At 31.5% G+C, this 17,015-nt stretch overlaps 7 protein-coding genes across 11 annotated transcripts; 3 read left to right on the forward strand and 4 right to left on the reverse strand.

Moving 5' to 3' along the window:
* The first annotated feature begins 1,214 nt into the window (after nt 1–1,214).
* LOC124490552 (neuropeptide Y receptor type 1) lies at nt 1,215–5,309 on the forward strand. The gene is made up of 4 exons (XM_075730148.1): nt 1,215–2,084; nt 2,606–2,995; nt 3,069–3,521; nt 5,224–5,309. The coding sequence occupies exons 1-3, from the start codon at nt 1,609–1,611 to the stop codon at nt 3,460–3,462; spliced, it is 1,260 nt and encodes a 419-aa protein (XP_075586263.1). The 5' UTR covers nt 1,215–1,608; the 3' UTR covers nt 3,463–3,521; nt 5,224–5,309.
* A 58-nt stretch (nt 5,310–5,367) lies between these two features.
* On the reverse strand, nt 5,368–6,921 carry LOC124490554 (poly(A) RNA polymerase GLD2). The gene is made up of 3 exons (XM_047053078.2): nt 6,644–6,921; nt 6,131–6,573; nt 5,368–6,051 (listed from the first exon to the last, which is right to left on the reverse strand). The coding sequence occupies exons 1-3, from the start codon at nt 6,674–6,676 to the stop codon at nt 5,496–5,498; spliced, it is 1,032 nt and encodes a 343-aa protein (XP_046909034.1). The 5' UTR covers nt 6,677–6,921; the 3' UTR covers nt 5,368–5,495.
* tex (THO complex 3 homolog tex) lies at nt 6,920–10,570 on the forward strand. Of its 2 annotated transcripts, XM_075730149.1 has the most exons (3): nt 6,920–7,256; nt 7,321–8,080; nt 8,158–10,570. In XM_075730149.1, the coding sequence occupies exons 1-3, from the start codon at nt 6,920–6,922 to the stop codon at nt 8,264–8,266; spliced, it is 1,206 nt and encodes a 401-aa protein (XP_075586264.1). In that variant the 3' UTR covers nt 8,267–10,570. The 2 variants fall into 2 exon arrangements, with proteins under 2 accessions (XP_075586264.1, XP_046909033.1); XM_047053077.2 differs by having other exon boundaries at nt 7,321–8,204.
* On the reverse strand, nt 8,104–10,708 carry Dhx15 (DEAH-box helicase 15). 2 transcript variants are annotated; one of them, XR_012832189.1, is made up of 3 exons: nt 10,539–10,708; nt 8,231–10,469; nt 8,104–8,139 (listed from the first exon to the last, which is right to left on the reverse strand). XR_012832189.1 is itself a non-coding variant. In XM_075730141.1 (2 exons), exons 1-2 carry the CDS (start codon nt 10,586–10,588, stop codon nt 8,366–8,368), a joined length of 2,154 nt encoding a protein of 717 aa, XP_075586256.1. In that variant the 5' UTR covers nt 10,589–10,708; the 3' UTR covers nt 8,104–8,365. The 2 variants fall into 2 exon arrangements, 1 of the variants encoding a protein (XP_075586256.1); XM_075730141.1 differs by having other exon boundaries at nt 8,104–10,469.
* Nucleotides 10,709–10,964: 256 nt separating this feature from the next.
* On the reverse strand, nt 10,965–14,587 carry LOC124491257 (uncharacterized). 3 transcript variants are annotated; one of them, XM_075730143.1, is made up of 6 exons: nt 14,233–14,559; nt 13,757–14,154; nt 12,883–13,687; nt 12,740–12,804; nt 11,760–12,672; nt 10,965–11,699 (listed from the first exon to the last, which is right to left on the reverse strand). In XM_075730143.1, the coding sequence occupies exons 3-6, from the start codon at nt 13,646–13,648 to the stop codon at nt 11,479–11,481; spliced, it is 1,965 nt and encodes a 654-aa protein (XP_075586258.1). In that variant the 5' UTR covers nt 13,649–13,687; nt 13,757–14,154; nt 14,233–14,559; the 3' UTR covers nt 10,965–11,478. The 3 variants fall into 3 exon arrangements, with proteins under 3 accessions (XP_075586258.1, XP_046909848.2, XP_075586259.1); XM_047053892.2 differs by having other exon boundaries at nt 13,757–14,587; XM_075730144.1 differs by having other exon boundaries at nt 12,883–13,675; nt 13,757–14,559.
* Nucleotides 14,588–14,669: 82 nt separating this feature from the next.
* LOC124490556 (18S rRNA aminocarboxypropyltransferase) lies at nt 14,670–15,553 on the forward strand. The gene has a single exon (XM_047053079.2). The coding sequence runs from the start codon at nt 14,712–14,714 to the stop codon at nt 15,474–15,476; it is 765 nt and encodes a 254-aa protein (XP_046909035.1). The 5' UTR covers nt 14,670–14,711; the 3' UTR covers nt 15,477–15,553.
* LOC124491262 (uncharacterized) lies at nt 15,303–16,689 on the reverse strand. Its single transcript, XM_075730151.1, has 3 exons — nt 16,402–16,689; nt 15,670–16,334; nt 15,303–15,610 (listed from the first exon to the last, which is right to left on the reverse strand). The coding sequence occupies exons 1-3, from the start codon at nt 16,575–16,577 to the stop codon at nt 15,516–15,518; spliced, it is 936 nt and encodes a 311-aa protein (XP_075586266.1). The 5' UTR covers nt 16,578–16,689; the 3' UTR covers nt 15,303–15,515.
* Nucleotides 16,690–17,015: the final 326 nt, after the last annotated feature.

The following is a 17,015-nucleotide window of genomic DNA, read 5'->3' on the forward strand; positions in this document are numbered from 1 at the left end:
TATTGTTTGTTTGTTTGTTTGTTGTTTTCGCCGTTATTTTGCTGCTGCTGCTGTTGTTGTTGTTTTCAGGCGATTTAAAAGCCAGAATTTTCCAGGTTTTCAAAATGAAAATCTTTTTGTTTTCTTTTTAATCACAAAATTGTTCATGCTTTAGCCACACATATATCACCAGCGGGCTTAATTATTCAAACAGTTGAATTCTCTGTATGTATGTTTGTACGATGTGATGTAATTTTCATCACACTGTAATTGATTTGTGCACAAAAAAAAGAACAAAACAAAATAAACCAAATGGCTAAAATCATTTGATGAATTTGATTGAATTTTTTTTCGGATAAAAACGTACACACGATGATGATGATGATGATGACGAGAATGAACAAAATAAAAATACAGGAAATCAAAACAAAAACAAATAGGGATAATTTATATGGTAAACCAAAACCAAAAACAACAACAACAACAACAATAACAAAAACGGATTTTGGTTATCTAGATTTTTTTTCTCTTGGATCTTGATCCATCTTTCTCTATCTGGATCAAAAATGAACAAAAAAAAACACACATAGAGAGAGCGAAAATATCCAACAGTTTTTTTTAGTTATTTGTGTGGTCATCGGTCGTCGCCGTCATCGTTGTTGTTGTTGTTATTGTGTTGATCCATGATTTCAATAGAAAAAAATTATTGGGCCATGGTAGCAAAACAATTTTGTTGTCCAGGTTTTTTTTTGCTTCAATGTTGGCTTGACTGTAATGCATTTTCATTTCACTTCATAGATTGAAATTTTATTCACTCTCTCATTCAATCATCGGTGTTGAATTTCAATCCCACTAATCGATGACGATCAAATTCATAATCGTAATCGATTTTTTTTGCACACACACACACACACAGTTTTCGTTTTCGTTCAAATCTCATTCCATGGATTATTAAATCCAATAGGAATGATGAAAAACAAATGAAATAAAAAGTACAATTTGGATTAAACGAGAGAGAAAAAAAAATGTTATTTTTTTCATTTTGAACATTCAAATGAATTCGATTCGCGCATGTGTTAATAATATTCGTGTGTTCAACAACAGCAAGAAAATAAAATACACATCATTCACATTCATTCGAATTGATGTGACCGCACAAAATAATGATAAAAGTTTTGTTAAAAAAAACATTTTCGTTTTTTTCCATTCATTTCTTCAACGGCATTTGTTTGATTCAAGTCTATATTCACACTATATACGGCCGGTCGAATATTATTCAATTCAAATTGAATCAATTTGTGTATTGAAAATTTTAGACGAAATTTTTTTTTCTGAATTCTTTGATTTGATCCGATGCCAAAATTATCATCATCATCATCGATAAATTGATTTGGCCATGAATATTAAAGATTGTGTGTTCTGGTTTGTGTGATGGTGGTCTATTTTTTTTTCTTCTTCATCATTCATGATTCTCTACCTTTTTGTTTGTTGGTTCAAATCAATCAATAATTCATTCCAGCACATGAGAACGCGAACAAAAAAAAATTAATCTGGCCACACCAACATTCCAATAAATAATCTGTGAAATTTTTGCCAATTTCAATAAAAATTGATTGTTTATCATAGAAAATGATAATAACAGCAATGATGATGATGAATGTATCGAATTTAAATCAAAATCTATTGCTATTTCAACAGCCACAGTCACAACAACCACAACAATCGGCTGAAAATGAACCAGACACAATGATTCGATTTGATAATGCTAATAATAATCATGTAACAATGATCAATTACAATGATCATCATAATCATCATTATCATAATTATCCACATCCACATGCATTACAATCAATGTCACCATCAACATTCATGTCATCGACAATCATATTAACAATTGTAACAATATTGGCAACACCGAGTAATATTCTTGTCATATGGGTTGTATTGAAAACACCTACATTACGAATGAAAGCCGTAAACATGTTGATCGTGAATCTATGTTTATTAGATTTGATTGCATCGTTATTAGATCTACCACTCATATGGGTCATCTTACAATTTAACTACAATCATGTACGATTCGATCGTATCATATGTAATTTGTATGTATCGTTCCCAACATCATCATCATCATAATCACTCGAATGTTTTTTTCCTATTTAAAAAAATTGGCCATCATCATTTTCAATAATAATAATAATAATCATTCGATTCTATTCGATTCGATTTATTTGATCTGAATTGACGTCATTGTCGATTCTCTCTCTTTCTCACTTTTTTTCTTTAGGTCTTGTCATCATATAATTATATTTTTTATTTACGCTATTCGGCGATATCATAAAAATTTTTTTCGTTCACTCTTTCCATCACACTTAAATGATGATGATGATAATTATAATTAGCAACAGTGAAAAAAATAACAACAATAAACACACATCAAATATCAGGAACTAAACAAAAATTGTTGTTGTTGTTATTGACAATGTCATGCCATCAATATTGTTTTTTTTTTGAAAATTTCCTTCCTGTTTTTTTTTAATTTCTTATGTCTACATAATTTGTTGAAGAAATTCATTAATTTTTGTTTTTCATTCATTACTTTTAATTATTATGTTATATCTAGCCAATTATTCATACATCATCTTACAATATCTGGTCAATTATTGTCATTCGCATCGGTTGGCTATGAACGTTATCATACGGTATCGAATCCATTCGATAAGGAAAAAGTACGAAAAATTACACATTTTTTAGTCATCAATATATGGTTATCAGCCATATTGATACCGGCATTAGAATTACAATTCACATTGGATACAATTGATTATGCATTCTGTACCCAATCGATACGTGGTACTGGTCATCTTGGCATACTATTCATAATGTTACCATTTGGTTTTGTTTGTTTTCTATTTGTTGCATATTTTTATGCACGTATCGTTTGGCTAGTACGTAAACATTGTAAAAATGTTAATACTACATGCCGTAAATATGTTGGTGTTACAACATTTGGGTAAGTTTTTATTTTCACAATTTAATATACACACGAATTGCATTTTTATTTTCATTTCATACACAAAATATAGTAACGGTACAGACATATCAAATGTATCGGAACTGCCGTCCATATATGGCGAGGTATGTGTTCTAGATTCAAGAAATCGTTCACTTGGCCGAAGAAAAATTGAAGCCGAAACAGCAAAACGTTCGTTTTTTGTTATCGTATCATTTGTTGCATTCACATTGCCTTATCCATTGATGATAATCATCGAAAGAATATTGAATCATACAAATCATCAACCACAACCGGATCAAAAATCATTCTGGTTTGAATGGGAATATTGTCTAAATCTAATGTCATTATTATCGTCTGCATTCAATCCAATCATTTATGGTTTAGCTAACCGGCAATTTCGTAGTGCATTCAATAAAATTTGTCATCGTTATTATCGTCGTTATAAATCACGTGATTATATCTAAAGACAAACACATCTGATTGCTGTACCTGTGAATTTTGTTTCGTTATCTTATATATATAGGTGTAGTGTATTCGATAACTACATTTATTCAACTACTTTCAAAACGCAACTCATCCCCACTCATCTGTTCGAATTGGGGTTCATCATTAATGACGTTATCACGCCACCACATTTCTCCCCCCAGTACAATGAACAAAAACAAAAAAAAAAAAAAAATTAATAATTTCATGCAAAAAAAAAAAATTTGAAACCCTTCTCACGCCTACGGGGTATCGTCAATCGCATTCGAATACCAATAGTTTAAGGAAAAATGACTTTACGTAGTATGGTCTTTCTAGAATTACACATTTTTTAGCCAAATCCGGTGGAAGATCAAATTATTATCATTAGATTGATCGAATATTTTTCATCTTTTCTTTTAATTTATTTATAATTCATAGACATTGAACATGAATCATGTATACCAGATGGAACATTAGACATCCATTATCTTAGTCAGCAGCATATGGTTATCAGCCATATTGATCGGCATAGAATTACACCCATTCAAATTGGATACAATTGATTATGCATTCTGTACCCAATCGATACGTGGTACTGGTCATCTTGGCATACTATTCATAATGTTACCATTGTTAGAACATAACGATTTTTTGAATTCGGTAGCGGTCCTACAATATCAATATTTGTTGAATCGTAATTTGGGTATTTCAATTTGTTCAGGCGGCACCCGAGTGTGACGTTGAACTTGTATCGTTTGGCTATTCTTAGCCATCTACCTCTTTGTTCATTGCCACCAATATTTTCCAGATATCAATTTTAATATGACACATGTGAAAACCAATATTTGGACATGTACACGTTTATCATAAACATTTGGGTAAGTTTTAATTTTCGATACATGGTTCAACGTTTCCAAAATATGTAATGGTCGGCCACAACATTTACGATCCACATTTCGTAAATTCCAAAATATACATCATCATACGTTGCTAATTGGTGTTATTTTGATTTCATCAATTATGAAGTCAATACACAACCGATATTCGAACATAATACATACACGGCGAGCAATTATCAAATGTATCGTAATGAGCCATACATAGAATCCAATCGGTTGCTTGGATATGGCTAGCTACATCACTTGCAATAATTGTTCTAGCTAATTTTATTTTCAGCTTCTTTAGAAATGTATTCGGAACTTGGCCGATCATATATGAAGCCTGGTATGATAGAATCGAAATGTCAGTTAACTTTTCTTCAAAACGTTCACTTGTCCGATATTTTAATTTCTCTTTGATGAATACAGCAATTTATTCGTATCATTTGTTGCATTCACATTGCCTTATCCATTGATGATAATCATCGAAAGAATATTGAATCATACAAATCATCAACCACAACCGGATCAAAAATCCATTCTGCTGTATTACCATTCTTTGCGAACTGGATGAATGGTCATTGACACCCATCTTAACCATCATAATGCTCATTATTATCGTCTGCCATTCAATGGCCAATCATTTAAATGGTTAACAATAGCTAAATGGCAATTTCGTAGTGCATTCATCATAAAATTTAGTCATCAGCTACAACGAACCGGCAATTTATCGTAGGTTCGTAATTATAATTTTGGTCACGTGATTGATATGATAACTTTAGCTGATTTCGGCCATATGGATATTACCGAACCAGTATCTATTAAGATCCAACACATCTGATTGCTGTACCTGTGAATTTTGTTTCGTTATCTTATATATAGGTTTATTTTTCAAAAAAAAGAACACACAAAATTTCATCCAATGTTGTCCAAAAGTTTTTAATTCATTTATTTAATAAAAATTAATTAATCCCGAACGTTTTGAACGAAAAAAATTCGGAGGTATATGTAGTGTATTCGATAACTTTTTAATCAACTACTTTCAAAATTATAACTCATAACACCATATTTTTCAATTATTAATTTAGCAGCAAACACACAGATTACAGTATGGCTGCAATTTTTTTGCCATTCACAAACGACTTTTTCAATTTTTATAAATCAAAAAATTGATCAGATAATGTGAAAGCATTCAATAATTGATATGTACGACGAAATGCTTCCATTATTGTTATATATGATGATATTGTGACCGAACTTGCCGTATTATGATAATGGAATGGATCTTCAACCATAATGAATGATGAATTATTTGATGATAATCGATTTGAAAATAATTCACGTATAGAAAAATGATTATAATGATTAAAACTAAAACGGTGATGATAATATTCAATAAAACGATAGAATAATTCACCTAATGGCCATTGATTATTGTGGCTATGAAATTTTTTCTTTGTTTCCATTATAAATGTATTCAAATGTTCCAATAGATGACCAGTGTTGACAATACGATCGAAACGTATCTGATCAGATAATTCTGCACGCATCAATGGCAAAATTGGTGGTTGAATGTTCTGTAGAAAATGTATGGCCATTAAACTAAGACTATAACTAGATAACATTCCATAGAATGGTGAATCGATACGATTTTTACGTGCCCACGATTTTATTGCCACAACTAATGGCGCAACACGATAATCTAATTCTCTGTTATGCATGGAAAATGATTAAATTTAGTAAAAAAGATGACAATTTTTATTCTAGTCAATCAAACATTTTTACTTACTGATAATATGTCAACAAAAATGTATTGCGTATCGATATATCACCATTAATATTTAGATCGACAGCAATACGATTTTGTTCAGTTTCAATTTTCAATATTGGCACTTTTGCATTCATCAGTAAATTGATTTCATTTTTGAGCAATAATTTTTCCGATATAATATCTTTAATTGATTTCAATAATGCAATTGTTGTGGCTTTATCATGACGATATCTGTGATCAATTTGTCCATTATTATCATAGACAAGCATACAAAGATCCATATCACTTGATCGTAATGAAAATTGTGTTTGTGTTGAACCAACCATATATAGATCGAATGAAACATCTAATTTACTATCGACAATAATATCATAGAATTGTTGACGTATTTGTAATTTTGTTTGATAATCTTCTTTACGTTGTCGATGTTTTTCATATACCAAATATATCAGATCATTATACTGTTGTGGGTGTACGAAAAAAAAGAATCAAAAAAATTGAAATAAATTTTCATAAATTCAATTAACTTACATAGTTGACAAAATTCGAAACAATTGTGGACATTTTTTTTCTTCTTGATTAATTGGTTGATGATCAGAATGACCGAAAAGAAAATACGTTCGATTCAATCAAATATTTCGATAGCAAGCAAATGAATGAATGATTGATTCGATTGATCAACCAATCAATCAATCAATTTCTGAAAAGTATTGAAAATTTTTTTCTTGACAAAAAAAATGTTTTGATTTTAATCCTTCAAACATTGAAATTTTGCTGATTCGTTGTCTTTGTCGGTCAATAAAGGCAATGATGAATTTTATTGTATTTTTTCGAATTAAATTTTTTCGCGCATCGATACAATCGATTGTTGACAGCTATAATAATCACATCACATGTGAATCAGCCTGCAGACGGTTCACCATGGCATTATCATCGTCATCATCAATTGTAGCGAATTTTGATTCATTAAAAAAATATTTCGATCTACATAATCGTACAAAAGATGTACAAGCCCATGTATCGAAAGTTCATTCCGTCGATTGGAATGCTGATGGTCGTCATTTAGCATCCGGTAGTTTTGATCGTACCGTTACATTGTTTTCATTTTCCAATGATAAATTGACCAAAGATCATACGCTTAAAGGTTTTTATCAAATTACTTATTATTATTCACGCATATAACTAATCAATTTATTAATCTGATTCAGGACACACTGATTCAGTTGATCAATTATGTTGGCATCCAATTAATAATGAAATTTTGGCTACCGCTTCATTGGATAAAACTGTTCGTCTTTGGGATGCACGTATGGCTAAATGTGTGGCAACAATAGATACACCAGGTGAAAACCTGAATATCAGCTGGTCACCAAATGGCCATACGATTGCTGTCGGTAATAAAGAAGATATTGTTACATTTATCGATGTACGATCATCTAAAATTCGAACACAAAAAGAATTTAAATTTGAAGTGAATGAAATCACATGGAATCGTGAGAATGATCTATTTTTTCTTACATCAGGACAAGGTTTTGTTTATATTTTAAGCTATCCTAATTTGGAACAATTACACGTTTTTACCGCTCATTTGGCTACTTGTCTGTGTATTGAATTCGATCCAACTGGCAAACATTTTGCTGTTGGTTCAGCGGATGCTTTAGTTTCAATTTGGGATTCAAATAATCTTGCCTGTCTGAGGACCGTATCAAGATTAGAATGGCCATGTCGTGCTTTAAGTTTTAGTTATGATGGTATGCTACTTGCATCAGCATCCGAAGATATGTTTATCGATATATGTCATGTTGATACTGGGGAACGTATTCAAGCCATACCAACGGAATCACCAACATTTACCATTGCATTCCATCCACAACGATATTTATTGGCATATGCCTGTGATGATAAAGATGGCCATCAACGTGATGCTGGTACGGTGAAATTATTTGGCTTTAAATCACAGGAAAATTTGTAAATTTCGAAAAAAAAAAACATTTTTACATATACACTTTTTTTATTATCATTTCAATCTTTATATTATATTACAGGGATGGAGAACCAATTGGCACGCGTGCCAATTTCCCACAGAGCTCTATTGAACAGGGGGCGCACGTTCGCCACCCCTGTTATATTATATATAAAATAATGCTAAATTGAATATAAAATAAGAAAATTCCTAATTTCATTTGAAAAAATTTGATTAATTGATTGGTTGGTTATATTTGTTTTTTTTTCATTAGTTGAATACGTTGTTTTTCAGACACGTTTTTCACGTTGAGCAATCATTTTATTTTTAACAAATTCCAATTGTCGTTTAGCTTCACATTGTGGAAAATAATCCAAATTATAATAGACAGGTGCAATACGTAGAAGCCATTCAGGTTTAATTTCCGTAACGGTTCGTATATAATTTTTAGCTGTCAATACAAATTCATTATATAGAACCCAATCTGGTTTATGATCCAATACCGATGATGGATGTAGATAGACAATTTGATTATCTTTTATCGTTAGATATGCTCCATTACGTTCTAGATGTGCAATCTGCATAAAATATCCGGAAACTAGAGCTTTACGAATATTTAGATAATAATCTTTGGATGTAAATTCAGTTGAAATACGTTTCAAATTAAAACGATCCATTATTCTTGCCAATTGTTGTCGTACATTATCCGCCTGTTTTAATGAACGATAATTAATAAAATTTTCATAACACCAATTTGGATCCTCATGATTTTGTTTGAATGCATGATAAACATTCAACAGGGTAAGATGATCACCATCGATATGTGCAAAACGTAATTTTGCATCATCTGCAGCTTTTTTATGTTCATTTGGTCGAACAAAACATTGTGGTACCGATAACATTGATGCAATTGATAATATTTCATTGGAACAATTATAATCGCATGATGAAATCAACATTTTCGATAGCTGTGGATCCAATGGAAATTCAGCCATAATAGCGCCGATATCGGTCATTTCACCTTCATCATCAAGGGCGCCGATATAATTTAATAATTCCAGGGCACGCATCAATGTTTCAGGCGCAGGTGGGTCCATAAAATCAAAATGTACAAGATCATGAATGCCAAGTTTTTTTAGTTGCAAAACAACCGTACCAAGATTGGAACGAAGAATTTCTGGATATGTTTGCTCTTGCATATCATTTTTGAATGCTTTTTCTGTATAGAGCCGAAAACATTTACCTGGTTTTGTACGGCCAGCACGACCAGCACGTTGTTGTGCCGATGCTCGTGATATCGGTGACACCAATAATGATTCAACACGAATTCTTGGATTATAAACTTTTTGTTTAGAAAATCCTGGATCAATAACATAGACAACACCATCGATAGTTAATGATGTTTCGGCAATATTTGTCGATACAACTACTTTACGTCCAATGGCACCGTTTGGTTTATTCGGTGGTGCCGGTTCGAATATTCGTTGTTGAAGATTAGGTGGTAAAGTTGAATATAATGGTATACTTTTCAATGGTCCAACATCTGGTCCAAGATTATCAATTTCACGTTTAATACGTTTACATGCTTCTTCAATTTCTTCTTGGCCGGTAAGAAAAACAAGACAATCACCTTCTTCTTCACATACATGAATTTGTATAACGGTTCGAATAGCGGCTTCCAAGTAATCACGTTCTGGTTCTGGTGTGTAGAATATTTCCACAGGATGTGTACGCCCAGGTACATTCATCAATGGTGCATTATCAAAATATTGTTGAAATTTTCCAGCATCTAACGTGGCGCTCATAACAATGATTTTCAAATCATTACGTTTCGTTACGACTTGTTTCAATACACCCATCAATATATCGGTGGATAATGTGCGTTCATGTGCTTCATCCAACAATATAATACTGTATGCTTCTAATAATGGATCGGACATAGCTTCCCGTAATAACATACCATCGGTACAATATTTCAATATGGTACGTGGGGAACAACAATCTTCAAAACGAATGGAAAAACCAACTTCTTGACCAAGTTGTACGTCCATTTCTTCAGCAACACGTTGAGCGACAGACATTGCTGCTACTCGTCGTGGTTGTGTACAGGATACACCAATTTTTATCTTTCGTTTACGGCAATAATCCACACACCATTGTGGTATTTGTGTTGTTTTTCCAGAGCCGGTTTCACCAACTAAAACGATTATCTGATTATTGTCAAGTTGATCGATGAATTTACTTTGATATTCCCATACAGGTAGCTGTATTCGTTTACGAAATAATTCATAATATCGCGGTGAATATGCTGTGTTTGTATTTGGATTGATTCCGGCTGTGGTTGTCGTTGCTGAATTTGAAGCCGATGATGAACTTCCATCGTCTTGATCATCACTTTTCATTGTTAAAAGACAATATTTAAATGAAAATGTTTGAAAAAAAACAATTGAGAAAATAACTTACGGCTTTTTAGTAGTGGAAAAATTTTCCAAACTAATACGTTGTTTTTTCATGATTTTCCAAACGTTTTTATATCCAAAAAAAAAAAAAAAAAATTGAAAAACCTAAAATTATAATCGATCACAATGGTAATCGAATGATGAGTGCTTATCATGAAACACACACACAGACGTATGATGAACGACACTATCGATAATAATAAACATGATGAAATGTCAGTAAAAAAAAAATAATTTGATTTAACAATTTGCAATAATCCACAAATCGATTGCAATCTCAAATCAACGAAAAAAAAATTATTATCATCAAATCATACTAAATCAAACCTGAAAAGATTCAAAACTCTTTCGATTACAGAATCGATTTTTTTGTTGCAACTATCGATATTCGTATTCGAATGTTTCATTTTCGAATATTCATCAATCAGTCTATATATACTTTATTATTATTTATTTCAAAAATTATATTATCAGATGAACCTATATAATTTTTCTTTTGGGTATAATTTCATAGCCAGAAATTATAATAACTTGTTTTTTTTTCTTCATAAAAAAAACTTCATAAAACAAACATTTATGATAATGTATTGCGAAAGTGAAACGAAAATGAAAGAGAAAAAAAACGACCATAACGACGACGACAAGCCAAAAAAAAGAATCAATTTTTTCTGGTCATCAAGAAACGGGTTGGTTATTTACGTTTGTTGTTGTTGTTACTGTTTCGGATCTTGTATATTATCAAAATGATGATACAATCTACATGAATGTGTGTGTGTGTGTGTAATGAAAATGTGCAATCACGCAATCAAATAATGAGAAATTTTTGTACAAATTTTTTAAAGTGTGATTGACATTTTTTTTGTTAATATGTGTGTGTGTTATTTTCATATTTTTTGAAAAGAAAAAAAAATTGATCAATTCCTAAATTATCTCAAATGATTCGATCATGAGATGCGTGGATTAGTAGTGGAAGATGTCGATGGAAGCGACGATACTAAATCATAATTCAAATTGTTGATCATTGATGATGATGATTCATTATTTGGATCTACATCTGAATTTATTCGTTGTTGCTGTTGTTGTTTTAATGATTCCAAATATTCAGCTTGTGATTGTACCAATACTTGAGCTAATAATGGATCGGATACATCCCAATCATTTAGACCTAATTAAAATTTTGAATAAATTCACAGATTACCAGAAAAAAATAAACAATTCAAATTACCAAGATATGATGCTGGTAATTCATGAAGAAATGTTGATGCAGCAGCTGAAATCGAACCATCATCATTTGTTGTCGTTATTGTTGTTGTTGCGCCTTTTGGACTTCTCATCGATGATGATGATGATGGTGGTGGTGGTGGTGGTTCATTCGAACGTTTTGGACTTGAACGTTGTTGATGATGATTTGAGGAAGAAGATACAGCACCAACACCACCTTTCATCATCATCATAGATGATGATGATGGTGATGATGAACATCGTGGTGAATAACATCTTGGTGATAATTGTGTTGTTGATGACGATGACGAAGAATTCATATTGTTGTTGTTTGAAATCTGTTCACCATCTATAAGATTATTATTATTCTGGTTTGTCAATGTTGTTGAGGTAGCACTTGATGATTTTGTTGTAGCCGTTGTTGTTGTTGTACGTGATCTTCGTTCATTATCACGTAACCATTCAATATATGATTCACGTGCAATTTGTTCTTCAATAGCTTCATTCGTGGCTTCCCAATCTGTAGCACGAATTTTATCTTCCAACATTGCCTGTTCTAATTCATGTTGTTCAGACATAAATAATGCTTTTTCAACCAATGATTTTTCCGCTATACCAGGCTTAAATGCCGGTAGTCCTAAACCAACTCCGATGGTTGCTTTATATGGATTCACTATTGAATTATAATGTGTATTACGATGATATGATAATCGTATTGGTTCATTATCAGTTTTTTGACAATTTTCAATATTAATTGGTTCCGATGAATAATGATATACTTGTATTGGACGATTAAATATTTCACTCAATGCTTGAATTTCAATATGATTGCCATGTATATGTTCACAACGTTTGCGGCGGATATAATCGGCAAAATTTTCCGTTACATATTGTGAAAAATAATCACCATTCTTTTCCTAGTTTTTTTCAATAATCAAAAAATTTTTTTTTGATTAAAAGAAAAAATTCAAATTTTAATCTTACCATATAATCCATACATAATTTCCGTACAGCTGAATGCATTTCTTGATCACCATAAACTTGATCGGCTTTTTTGGAATGGAATATTTGAAAAAAATGAGTGAAAAAATGAAAAATTTACTCATCAAAATTAAAGACAAACATACCGACAGCACGAAATAGACAAGCACCATCTTCAGACATTTTTTTAATATTAAATCCTTTCTTACGCATGATACGTTCAAATTGACGTTCTTTTTCTTCCCAATCCGTTTGTGCGGATGGATCATTATTTTGCGCATTACGTTGATATTCATCACCGCTATTATAACCGGAAAAATCTTCTTCTTCTTCCTCTTCTTCTTCTTCTTCTTCACCTTCAACATTATTATCATTATTGCTACTACAACCCGGTATAGCTATCATTGAATCAGGATCAGAATGTGTTCCTGCAGAATTATTCGATGATGATGATGAATTCGATCCAATTGAACGTATATTTGCAATTGTTCGTGGATGTTGATGTTTTGTTGTCGTTGTTGTATCACGTTCACCGGAATCACATCTTTCAACAACCACTGTACGTTGTTGTTGTTGTTGTTGCTGCTGGTGTTGTATACGATGTCTACGTTTACTTGAATGTTGTGATCCATGCGTTGAATGTCCATTATCCGGTGCTGGACGTTTATCTACTGGACAATCACCATTTACAACAATATGATTACGTTGTGTTGTTGACCATTGATGATTAACATGAATACGTCCATTTGTTGTTGATAATTGTGATGATGGTCCATTGATTTGTGATGATTGTCCACCACCGTGTTGTGTACCTACAACAACAACATTTGATGAATGACCAACAACATGATGTTGTTCTTCATTAGTAGATTGTTGCTGTTTTGATTGTTTCTTTTTCGGTAATATCGTCATTATATTATTATTATATTGTTATTGAATCTGTTGAGACCTCTATTCAAGAGAGAGAGAGAGAGAAAAAAAATTAATTGACCAAAAGAAAATAGAAAAAAATACACCTACCGAGAAAATTTTTGAAATAAATTCGAAATTTATCAAGGACCAAGAAGAAAAAACGAAACAAAAATCGAAGTTCGATTGATTGAATCAATGAAACGAATGTCGCGTAATTCAGGAAATTATCTTGTGTTTGTGTGGGCTGGAAGAATTAAGACTTGGTGTTATTGTGTTGTGTGTGTGCGTATCATTTGATATATTTTGTTTTTGCGTTTTGGTTGAGAAAAAAAAAATTCTTTTTTATTCTTCGTGATGAAGGAAGAATTAAGGAATGGAAATTAATAATTAATAATGAAAATTATTATATTAGCCACCAGTAACGTAGATGATGATTTTTTTTTATTTTTTTTTTGATTTCAATGATGAGCAATGTTTAAATTTTTTTCGTTTTCCTTATTATATATCTATTTATATTTACAGGAAGAATTTCACGGTACTAATTGAAATTTTAAATTTTCTTTAAAAATTTTCAATCCGTTTACCAATTTTTGTGGATTATCATTTTTATTTTATTTTTTTGAAATTTCTGGAATCCAGAATTATTCTATTGATGATGATGCTGCGACTAATGATGATGATATGGGAATTCCATCATCATCATCATAAAAAAAATATTTGTCGAAATTCGAGTTGCTCAAAATATAATTTGTTGTTGTTGTTGTTGTTGTTTGACTCGCCAGATATATTTTTTTTTGCAATGAAGAAAAAAACTTGTTTGTTGCCCTGTGTTTATCTCGGTTAAAAAACAAACTCGAAGAAGTGGAAAAGTGATAGATAGAGCTTGTAGCGGTTGTTGTTGTTGGCCAAAATGAAATTTTTGTTTTGTTTTGTTTTGTTTATATTCTTTGCTCATCATCATCATTGCATGTGAGCATTACATAAAAAGATGGATAGATGGCGTCAAAAATCGACGAAACAAACATGTGTTCGATTCAGAAAAAAATACTTTGAAAAATAAACGATGTCATCAAAAAATTTAAGAAATAAATCACGCCAAAGAAGAGATAATAATGTTGACAACGACAACGACGACAATGATGATGATCAGATGACAAGCAATGTTGTTTTGAATCAATATCCCGATGATGATGAGGCTCAAGATGATGACGACGACGATGACGACAATGATAATTTTGAATTGAATCTAAAAATTGCCATGTGGGATCTTCGTCATTGTAATCCAAAACGTTGTACTGGACGTAAATTAGTACGAATGAAACTATGTCGTTGTTTGAAATTAGGACAAAAATTCAGCGGTATCGTTCTGACACCAATAGCTACACGTTGTGTATCACCTTCAGATCGTCATATTGTCGACAGCGATGGTATTGCCGTTGTTGATTGTTCATGGAATCGTATCGATACAACACCATTTCATAAAATGAAAGGAAAAAATTTACGTCTTTTACCATTCATGGTGGCTGCAAATCCTGTAAATTATGGTACACCATGTAAATTATCATGTGTTGAAGCTATTGCTGCTACACTTTGGATTACTGGACATGTGGATTATGCAAAATATTATCTTGGAAAATTTAAATGGGGACCAGGATTTGAGAAATTAAATTCTGATTTATTACAACAATATTCAATATGTGAAAATTCCGAACAAATTATTCAGATACAAACAAAAGCAATGGACGACGAAAATCAAATTTCAGAACAAACAAGAAATCTAGATTTACCACCATCAGAAAGTAGTAGTAGCGATGATAATGGTGAATGATGATTAAATGAATGAATGTAAATGAAATATGCATACAATTTATAAATTTACATTAAATTTTTCAGCCAATTTGATGATCGATGATTTTTGATCCCCAAGATTTTTCATTAAATTTGTAAATAAATTTTTCAAAACTATAGATAAAAATAAAAATTTAAAAAATTTAGTAGAAAAAAATAAGTCACGGCCTTACTTTCAGATTCTTTTGGCGAAAGAAACGAAAAGCTTAGATCAAATCTTGGCATTTTTGTGATGGCTTCATCGAGTATTTCGAATACAAATGAATAATTCGATAGCTGTGAAAGTGTCTGTAAAACATCGAATAATAACACCGGTTCAAATGGATATTCAAATATTTTACGATAACTATCGATATCGATTGTCGATAAATATTGTTGTTTCAAATCTGCTGTCTTCAATTCACGCCAAAATCGATCAAATTCAACAAAATTTTGCGGTTTTTGTTCTAGTATTAATTTACGAATTTGATTTTCTAGCAGTTGTCGTCGATCATCACCACCATCATCATCATCATCATCATTTGATGATGATGGTGAATATCGGTAAATATGAATGGGTACATCAATTAATGGCATTTTAGATCGTAAATTTTCATCCTTAATCATCAATGGTTTCAATCGTATCGGCTGTTTTGAATCCAATATCTTGGATGTAATATCAATTTCTTTGTTTATATCTGAATTATTCGGTGATAATGTGATGGCTTCACGAAAATCTTGTAATGCTGATTGATAACGGCCAAGATTTTTACGCGCTATTCCACGACGATAATAAGCTTTAACAAATTTCGGATCCAATTCAATGGCTTTATTACAATCATGTTCAGCATGAAGATAGCTAGGTATATCGGAATAGCAAACATTTGAAAATTTCTCAAATTAATAAAATCCAATCAATTACTTACTCTTCGATTTTAATGTATGAAATAGCACGATTTGAATACAGTACAGAATTTGATGGATCCTTGGCGATTGCATCGCTATAACAAACAATTGCTGCTTGATAATTACCTTTTGAAAAGGATTCATTTCCTTTAGATTTAAGCAGATCTGCAGATTTGTCCATATTTTCTGTTGACATTTTTGTCGTTGATAATAATGGTGAATTGAAAGTAGCATACAAATCGAAAATGAATTTTCGAAATTGTCAATCCAATGAATGAATGAATGAATGGAGAGAAATACATGTGAATGAAAATTTCGAAATCTCCACATCCATTTCAACCATATCAGGTATGGTCAGGTGTAAATATCCGAATAAATACAGATTCAAAATTTTTGATGAATTTATTTTTGAAAAATTTTTTCAAAATTTAAAATAAAAATTAATAATAATACGAAAATGAATGAAAGAAAAAAAACATAAAAAGATAACCATCCATCGATGATAGTTTACAATCGTAATCATTGATTGATCTTTCGCATATCAATATTTTCCAATGAAACTAATGGCTTTAAAAATTCGGCAAATTGTTTCATTTCATCTGTTATGGCTGTCTGAAATCTCCACATCCATTTC

The sequence above is a fragment of the Dermatophagoides farinae genome, chromosome 4 (genome assembly GCF_024713945.1).
Source record: "Dermatophagoides farinae isolate YC_2012a chromosome 4, ASM2471394v1, whole genome shotgun sequence".
Taxonomy (NCBI): domain Eukaryota; kingdom Metazoa; phylum Arthropoda; class Arachnida; order Sarcoptiformes; family Pyroglyphidae; genus Dermatophagoides; species Dermatophagoides farinae.

Excerpts from the sequence above, each read along its gene's own strand:
- LOC124491262 (XM_075730151.1), bottom strand. The coding sequence starts at position 16,577 with ATGTCAACAGAAAATATGGACAAATCTGCAGATCTGCTTAAATCTAAA. Across the intron at positions 16,335-16,401 it reads TCATACATTAAAATCGAAGA|CTATCTTCATGCTGAACATG; the intron begins GTAAGTAATTGA and ends CGATATACCTAG. Across the intron at positions 15,611-15,669 it reads TTCGCCAAAAGAATCTGAAA|TTTTGAAAAATTTATTTACA; the intron begins GTAAGGCCGTGA and ends TTTTATCTATAG.
- LOC124490554 (XM_047053078.2), bottom strand. The coding sequence starts at position 6,676 with ATGTCCACAATTGTTTCGAATTTTGTCAACTAT. Across the intron at positions 6,574-6,643 it reads TTTCGAATTTTGTCAACTAT|TATAATGATCTGATATATTT; the intron begins GTAAGTTAATTG and ends CACCCACAACAG. Across the intron at positions 6,052-6,130 it reads TTTTTGTTGACATATTATCA|AGAATTAGATTATCGTGTTG; the intron begins GTAAGTAAAAAT and ends CATGCATAACAG.
- LOC124490552 (XM_075730148.1), top strand. The coding sequence starts at position 1,609 with ATGATAATAACAGCAATGATGATGATGAATGTATCGAATTTAAATCAA. Across the intron at positions 2,085-2,605 it reads GATCGTATCATATGTAATTT|CCAATTATTCATACATCATC; the intron begins GTATGTATCGTT and ends TGTTATATCTAG. Across the intron at positions 2,996-3,068 it reads GTTGGTGTTACAACATTTGG|TAACGGTACAGACATATCAA; the intron begins GTAAGTTTTTAT and ends CACAAAATATAG.
- LOC124491257 (XM_047053892.2), bottom strand. The coding sequence starts at position 13,648 with ATGACGATATTACCGAAAAAGAAACAATCAAAACAGCAACAATCTACT. Across the intron at positions 12,673-12,739 it reads AATTATGTATGGATTATATG|GAAAAGAATGGTGATTATTT; the intron begins GTAAGATTAAAA and ends GAAAAAAACTAG. Across the intron at positions 11,700-11,759 it reads ATTACCAGCATCATATCTTG|GTCTAAATGATTGGGATGTA; the intron begins GTAATTTGAATT and ends AATTTTAATTAG.
- Dhx15 (XM_075730141.1), bottom strand. The coding sequence starts at position 10,588 with ATGAAAAAACAACGTATTAGTTTGGAAAATTTTTCCACTACTAAAAAG. Across the intron at positions 10,470-10,538 it reads TTTTCCACTACTAAAAAGCC|TGATGATCAAGACGATGGAA; the intron begins GTAAGTTATTTT and ends AACAATGAAAAG.
- LOC124490556 (XM_047053079.2), top strand. The coding sequence starts at position 14,712 with ATGTCATCAAAAAATTTAAGAAATAAATCACGCCAAAGAAGAGATAAT.
- tex (XM_075730149.1), top strand. The coding sequence starts at position 6,920 with ATGATGAATTTTATTGTATTTTTTCGAATTAAATTTTTTCGCGCATCG. Across the intron at positions 7,257-7,320 it reads CAAAGATCATACGCTTAAAG|GACACACTGATTCAGTTGAT; the intron begins GTTTTTATCAAA and ends AATCTGATTCAG. Across the intron at positions 8,081-8,157 it reads TTTAAATCACAGGAAAATTT|GGATGGAGAACCAATTGGCA; the intron begins GTAAATTTCGAA and ends ATTATATTACAG.